Source organism: Nicotiana tabacum, chromosome 24 (assembly GCF_000715075.1).
Source record: "Nicotiana tabacum cultivar K326 chromosome 24, ASM71507v2, whole genome shotgun sequence".
NCBI lineage: Eukaryota > Viridiplantae > Streptophyta > Magnoliopsida > Solanales > Solanaceae > Nicotiana > Nicotiana tabacum.
In genome coordinates, this window is record NC_134103.1 from 87630564 (window position 1) to 87638624 (window position 8061).

The following is an 8061-nucleotide window of genomic DNA, read 5'->3' on the forward strand; positions in this document are numbered from 1 at the left end:
GCTATAGGAATGGCAATGGGGCGAGGCGGTTGCGGGGCGAGTTAAGCCTAAATAAAGTATTATATTATTGAAATTTGATTATGATTTCAATAAATTATTACGTTTTGTTTTGATAAACTATGAACTACTCCATAGTAATAAATGATTAACGTTATTTATAAGCTGGCCAACTTTCAAGAATGTTATTACTCCTAATTTTTTTTAAAAAAATTACTAGATTCAAACACAAAACCAGGTAAATGTGTTTTGGCCCAAAAAAAAAAAAAAAAAACAGAAAAAGCAACGGTAAACTTTTCCTATAGGATATGTTGCAATATGTATTTGAATATTTGGACTTTCAGTGTTAGCCTAAAGGCTCAAAATTGGATAAAGGAAATGGAGGGTAAAAGAACTCGCAATCCACCCCGCCCCGCATTGAATTTAATTTTATATATTAAAACTCGCTCAGCCCCGCACCATAGCCATTCCTACCTGGCTACCATAAGTGGCAAGCATATATAAGTTAGTCTGGACTCTTACATTGAGTAGAAGATCACTGCAAGCATATAAATCTTCCTCAATGTTGATGCAATTAAGTGGTCTAAATTCAGAGGCAGAGCCAGAATTTGAATCTTGTGGGTTCAGAATTTTCTAATTATTTTTAAGTTAATGAGTTCTAAATTAATAAGTTGTAAATGTTTAATGAATTTTATCAAACAAATACAGGGTTTGAACCAAAGCTACTGAGTTCGGCCGAACCCGTTACTTGCTCTCTAGCTCCGCCCCGTCTAAATTGACCATGATTTTTTATATATACTCTCTTGATATTGCATTTCTATAGTGTCATGTAACTACTAGAAAACTAGCATTTTTCGTCCAAGCCATATCGACAGAAATCGGTCGGAAATTAAGTAATTGGTCGCAAAAGTCAACAATTTTTTTTTAAAAAAATATCCGAACGATTTCGGTCGGAAATTGGTCAAATTTGACCAACATCTGGTCATACTTGTATGTAATGTACAAAAATATTTTTTTATTAAAATATTTCCAAATTTCTGACCGAATTCGGTCGGAAAGTTTGAAATTATTATTTTTCGCCCAAGACAAAAATTATATCCAACCGAAATAAGTTATAATTAAATATTTCCGACCGAGTTCGGTTGGAAAAACGATTTTAAAATAATTAAAATATAAATTTAATAATATTTGTGTGTGTGTGTGTAAATAATAAATAGCTTTTAAATAAATAATATTTAATACTTATTTGGTATATATATATTTTGTGTGTGTGTTCTCTCTCTCTCTATATATATATATATATATATATATATATATATATATATATATATATATATATATATATATATATATATATATATAAGCTATATTCGATATAATATTAGCTAATGCACTAATACTTAGTGTATAGTATATATAAGCTATATTGAATATTAAAATATATTATCATCATCGATATTATATATATATATATATATATATATATATATATATATATATATATATATATATATATATCTTAAGATGTATATATAGTATATCTTAAGTGTATTATATATATATAATTTATATTGTTAAATATATACTCCCTCCGTTTCAATTTATGTGAATCCATTTGACTGGGCACGGAGTTTAAGAAAAGAGAGAAGATTTTTGAACTTATGGTGTAAAATGATGCACATATATTTTGTGTGGCTATAAATCATTGCATAAAGGTAAATTATTTCCAAATAAGGAAAGAAGTCATTCTTTTTGGCAGTGACTAAAAAGGAAATAGTTTCACATAAATTAAAACGGAGAGAGTATATAACAGTATATATATTTAATTTAGGATATTATACCAATTGAAAAATTAATTAAATATTAAATAGTACTTAATTTAAGATGTATTACTTCTTTATTTTTGTTGAATTATAATAGCTACTCTTGTTTATTTAATGTAATTGCTATGTTGCGGGTTCATACCTAATCATCAGGTTACAAAGACAATTACTGAAATTCTTGGCCGGTTGTATAATGCACCCTATCCGACTTGGAGTGACTTTTCACCGGATCTCGTGCAATAAATGTTCAACCAATTTAAGGTTTTAATACAATTATTATCTATTTAAGCATTATATTAACAATATTTTCATCTAACGTTACATACTTTATTTGCAGACTAAGTGTGCCTGGGAGGAACAGTATAACCATGAAATTTGTGCAGATTGGGAGTACAAATGCCGTAAGAGACTATCTGATTCCTTCTCCTCCGCTCGAAAGGTTAACAAGAAGTCTTCATGGGTTCTACCGCATTTATGGGAGGATCTGCAGAGGTATTGGACCACCGAGAAATTCGAGAAGAAGAGTGAACTGGGAAAGAAGGCCCGAGCATCTGAGAAGGATGGCTCCTTGCACTGTGTGGGTACAAGGAGTATGGGGGCTACGAGGAGACTACTGGTAATTCATTAAAATATTTACATCTATTTTTAACGAACTATATTTATATATGTTAATTTAATTAACACGTTTTATTATATTTGTAGGAAAAAAAATATAGGAGGAAGATGACTCATGATGAGTTCTTCATGGAGACTCACATCCGGAAGAAGAAGAAGGCGCCGACAGATCCAACTAGATGGGTCGAGGACAGGGCAGAGACTGCATATGTAAGTTTCATAACTACTATAAATGTTTATAATATTATATAGTTAATAATTTTCTATCTTCTAAATAAAAGGTCGCTACAAGATTAATGTGGAGGAGTACACTCAGAGCTTGCCACCGAATGAGCAAGGCGAGCGACCACCCCTTACAAACGAAGAAGCGCAGAGGATATGGTTGGATGTTGTCGGTGATCCTAAAAAGGGGATAGCATACGGCCTTCCAGAGAAATCATTGCGGCGCTACAGGGCTGGATTGCAAGGTATAGGGACTTCCGCCCAAGGCGAGGTAATTGATAGGTCGACTATCTCGTCTATGGAACAGAAGATCGCAAAGCTGACAACAGAGCTTAAAGAGACAAAGACTAGAGAACAAAAGAGAGATGAACAATTTGGTAGCCTTCAAGTTCAGTTAGAAAAGAGGGACGAACAATTTAATCTCCTTCAAGGTCAGTTGGCCAATCTTCTTGCTAGTGGTATTTTCCCCATTCTCCGGTCTCATGAGCCTTCCCCATGTACTAATCCTTCTCGTCGTGATCCTTCGAACCATGCCGACGATGAAGGCTGTAGTAGTGAAGATGGAGATGATGCAATATAAAACACTCATTGAATGGTGTGTATTGCTAAACAAAGTATTAAACTTGTCAATATTTAGTTGAGACTAATTTTGAATGATGATTGTATTGTTGATATTATTTTGTTATTGAACATTTGTATAGTTGTTGTTGTGGTTGGCGTTGTTGTTGTGGTTGTTATTAGCGTTGTTAGATAATGGTTGTTAGTGTTAGTTAATTATTTTTGTTAGTTAATTGTTGTTGTTGATTAATTATGGTTGAATGGCAGCAATGTAATGCTGCCATCATAGGATGGATATTGGTTGTAATTGACAGGTGGTGTAGCTTAAAAGCAGGCATTTTCTACCTAGTTTTTACCCAGAAAACTGACCGAAATCGGTCGGAAATTAGATTTTTTTGCCCAGAAATTCATAATTTCCGACCGAATTCGGTCAGAAATTTCAAATGATATCTCTAGTTTTTTGAAATTTCCGACCGAATTCGGTCGAAAATTATGAATTTATATTTATTTATTTTTTAAAAAATTAACAATTTACTACAACTTAAAAATAATTATTTATTTAAATAAAATTATTTTAAAAAAAAATTCCGACCGATTTCGGTCGGTATTTGAAAATAATAATAAAAAATTTAATTGATATCGACCCGAATTCGGTCGGAAATTGAAGTTTGACAGTCAGTCAACGCTTTGAAATTTTCGACCAACTTCGGTCGGTACACGTTAGCGACCATCATTTTTCCGACTAATTATAAGCGATCGAAAATTGATCGATTTTTATCAATTTCCGACCGATTTCGGTCGGTTTTGGTGGACGAATTTACACAGATTTTTAGTAGTGTGCAGAGGTAAAAAGGCTACCAAACTTACAGAGTTTCCTATTTTTACACATCTACTTAGACCGAATTACCATTAACAAACGTCTCTTACAGTTGACCATGTTTACGTGGCAATAGTTTTAGCTAATATGACAACTTTTTCGTGGAGGAACTGCAATAATAACATAACAGTACTACAAGAGTTAAAACACCCTCATCTTTTTGTTCCAAAAGGAAATATATTAACTTATTATTACAGAATGAAGTGCCGCTATGAGCACTTTATGCAAACACAAAATATTACAATCAGTAATCTTTATGGCGAAAGTTAGCAAACAAAACAGATTTACACCCTTATCTACACAGGCAAATCTGACAATCAAGTCATAATCAAAAGCCAAACTGATTTACACAAATATCAGACATTGGCAACGCTTGTGATAATCTTAGTCTTCACCCGATCTATCCTCGTTGATCTCCTCCAGAATCACAACCAGAGCGACTACGAAAGCATAATCCACGTTCGGATACACAGTAACACCAAAATTGTCTTTCCCAAGCAATATGCTTTGAGCAGTGTGTTTCCTATGCATTTGTGCAATTATGGTATTTGTATTTCCAGCATAGATAGCACAAGATCTTTCAAACCAGCTTCCTTCAATTCTGAAATCGCAAACGTCTTCTTTTGTGTTGTGAGCCAAGAACACGTCCAATTTGGTTTTGAACTGAAGAAGCGAAGACTTCTTTACACTAAAAAGAAAATTTGTTGTATCGGTGCTCTCTCCTCGGTATACTTGCCATCTCCTATGGGCAGTCAACATCTGAAATGCAAAATAGAAAAAGGAAAATGAATAAATGTCAAGAGGGATTCCTTTGCTTAGATGCAAATTTCTTACAATACGCAAAATTATATCGACACAGGCGGATATGGTCATTCTTTTTGGTCTATCTATGGTAAAAGTGAAGGTCTCACAACTATTTTCTTCTGTATCTGTATCATAAGCAGAGGCTACATTGGAAATAAAGTGGCATAAATGTTAATGAGACCCGATATTACTGCTTATTTCTTAATAGTACTTAGATTTCCTGAATCCCCGATATATAAATCTAGGAAAAATTGGTACAACAAAGGTTAATAATGGTAAATCATCACCCTTTCATCAGAAATGAAGGACTAAATTGGTTGTAACTGTCTAATGTCCAGAGAACAGAAATAACAAGTTCTCATGATTTTGTTTTACCTGTCGTACGCGTAAGGAAATGAAGGACGGAGAATAAGCGTAAAAACCTACCTGCAACAAGTATTTACATCAATCCAATACATATGTCTTCACATAGAGTCTTATCACTTAATCATTGTTAAGTAATACATATTCTCACCTTAGTTTATTAATTAACCATGGTAAATATGCATGATTTGGTAAAAATACCAAGTGCGAGTAAGTTTTTATTGAAAATAAGATACCAGATCATACCCTTTAATTTGACTAAACCTGACTACTGAACAAGCTTCTTAGTTTTAGGTTATTTGACATTTTCTACAAGGAGAGGATATGACCTAATTTGAGAAACTACTAAGAACAGATGCAAATACTTTGCTCTACGGATCGCATCAACTAAATGAATTCAATAGATATATATGGCATAGTAGTGTTAGTGAAAAGGGAAAAAATCAATTATACCACAAATAAAAACTACTAATTGGAGTCTTACTAAGCTAGAAGCCTAGAACATACAAATACTATGAACACGAATTAAGGAAAATGTAAAGGACTTAAGTTATATATATCCACCGAGAGCATAACGAATTTTACATTATTAGTAATAGAGGCGAATCTCGGATTTGAATGTATAGCAACTATAGTAACCTCAAAATTAATATACGATAATAATTGAGTTAACGGTTAAATATTTATAAATATTAAGTCAATTTCTTAATATAAATACTAAGTTTGAACAACTATCGAAAAAACATGATAAATCCGCAACTGATCAATAGTAATACCTACTTTATCAAGTTAATTATTTCCAACAGGTTACCAATTTTTATCATAAAAACTAAATTTATATGTAACTATGATATGATTGTGTAAATATTTTTTATAGTATATACACTGCATAGAACTTAAAGGAAATTTAGTTAAGAAGAAGGATAACCTTTTGTTGGAAAGTGATAAGAGGGTTGCCAGCAGCATCAAGCAAAACTCTGCGATCCCGAAGGCTAAACAGCTTGCCTTTGACCTTAAAAATGATGTTGCCGTTGACATCGGTAACTCCGAAACTACCTTCAGACAAGGTCATCAGTTTCCTCACGATGTTCAAATCAACTGGATATGGAGCACAGAACTGTGGGCTTATAATTGCAACCTGAGTTCCTGCCGGCGGCATAGCAATCTGAGGAGGATAACTACTTGTTCCTGCCATTTGTTGTTTAGTAAATTTATTACTCTAATTAAACAAGATGGGATTTGGACAGATTTAGAGATATTTCAGTTTTGTGAATCTTGCGTGGGAGTTGAAGTCTTTTATATAGTGGAAATTAATTAATTAATTAATTAATTAATTAAAGTAAAGAAAGGAAAGTGGGAAGATGGTGATGAGGAACTTTAGAATAAGTATTAAATTCTTGAAATGGAAGTAATGGTTTTGGAATTGTTCTTCGTCGGTAACGCGTATATGATTTATGAATATTCGCGTATAGTGATTAGTGGCAGTCTACATGTGCGGTAATATACGCGCAACAATATTCATTGCTATCTAAATCTAAAAGAATTGATATGAAAAAATAATTATATTGTGGATGTTCATTTATTAGTTTGCTATAGATAATCTTCCTGAATAAGATTATCCATTTAGTACTCTGTTGAAGTTTATCTACAAGCAACTGATGCAGACAGGTTGCAAGTAGCTCAATGAAATGATTTGCAGCAGCTTCTTATTAAACAGACAGGTTGCAAGCAGCTCATGCAGACAACTTACAAGCAGCTAAAGAAAAGTCTTGCAGCTGCTTCCTGAAAAGTCTCGCAGCTGCTTCCTTTCTTCTATAAATAGAGGAGTTTTCAGTTCATTATGTACATAAACTTGAAGTTTGAATAATATATCAGTTTCTCTCTATACTTGTCTTTACTTTACTGTCTTTATTTTATAACACGTTATCAGCACGAGACTCTGCCATCTCGAGAAAATACTTTGAAAGTATCAGACGTACGAACTTTCTTTTTCTAAATAATGTCAAATCTTTCTAAACTTGAGTTTGTAGCCCTGGATATATCGGGCAAAAGCTACATGTCTTGGGTGATTGATGCCGAAATTCATCTTGATGCGATGGGTCTGGCAGGCACCATCAAAGATAAAAATCAGGCATCAAACCAAGACCGTGCCAAAGCAATAATATTCCTACGCTATCACCTTGATGAGGGCCTGAAAATAGAATATCTTACTGTTAAAGATCCAGTCATACTGTGCAATAATTTGAAAGATAGATATGACCACCTGAAGATGGTCGTTCTTTCACAGGCACATTATGATTGGACTCATCTAAGGCTACAAGATTTTAAATCTATCAGTGAGTATAATTCTGCTATGTTCAGAATTATTTTCCAATTGAAACTATGTGGTGATAATATTACTGATCATGATATGTTGGAGAAAACTTTCACCACTTTTTATGCCTCGAATATACTCCTGCAGCAGCAATATCGAGAGATGGGATTCAAAAAGTATTCTGAACTTATCTCACATCTTCTTGTAGCCGAGCAACATAATGGGCTATTAATGAAAAATCATGAAAGCTGACCTACTGGTTCTTGTCCATTCCCCGAAGTGAATGAGACAAACTACCACCAAGCTAAGCGTGGAAGAGGATGTGGCCCCAGTCGTGGTCATGGCCGTGGTCGGAAAGGAAACTCTAATCGTGGTAATAACAATGCACTAAAGAACCTTCCTCACCACCAGCAGTGGAAAAGGAAGGAACAAAAGCATGAAGCGGAGCAAGCAGCAAAGCCAAAAAATGCATGCTATAGATGTGGAGG

General features: G+C 33.6%; 1 protein-coding gene across 2 annotated transcripts; it reads right to left on the reverse strand.

The window, feature by feature from the left end:
• Positions 1–4249: 4249 nt before the first annotated feature.
• LOC107777347 (protein LURP-one-related 10-like) lies at positions 4250–6544 on the reverse strand. 2 transcript variants are annotated; one of them, XM_016597352.2, is made up of 3 exons: positions 6188–6544; positions 5272–5322; positions 4250–4851 (listed from the first exon to the last, which is right to left on the reverse strand). In XM_016597352.2, exons 1-3 carry the CDS (start codon positions 6452–6454, stop codon positions 4477–4479), a joined length of 693 nt encoding a protein of 230 aa, XP_016452838.1. In that variant the 5' UTR covers positions 6455–6544; the 3' UTR covers positions 4250–4476. The 2 variants fall into 2 exon arrangements, with proteins under 2 accessions (XP_016452838.1, XP_016452839.1); XM_016597353.2 differs by lacking the exon at positions 5272–5322 and having other exon boundaries at positions 6188–6542.
• Between the last annotated feature and the right edge of the window lie 1517 nt (positions 6545–8061).

What these genes read in the sequence shown, in the direction of transcription:
- LOC107777347 (XM_016597352.2), bottom strand. Translation starts at nt 6,454, where the DNA reads ATGGCAGGAACAAGTAGTTATCCTCCTCAGATTGCTATGCCGCCGGCA. An exon ending in TTATCACTTTCCAACAAAAG is followed by an intron (nt 5,323 to 6,187) that starts GTTATCCTTCTT and finishes TACTTGTTGCAG; the next exon opens with GTAGGTTTTTACGCTTATTC. An exon ending in TTTCCTTACGCGTACGACAG is followed by an intron (nt 4,852 to 5,271) that starts GTAAAACAAAAT and finishes TTTGCATTTCAG; the next exon opens with ATGTTGACTGCCCATAGGAG.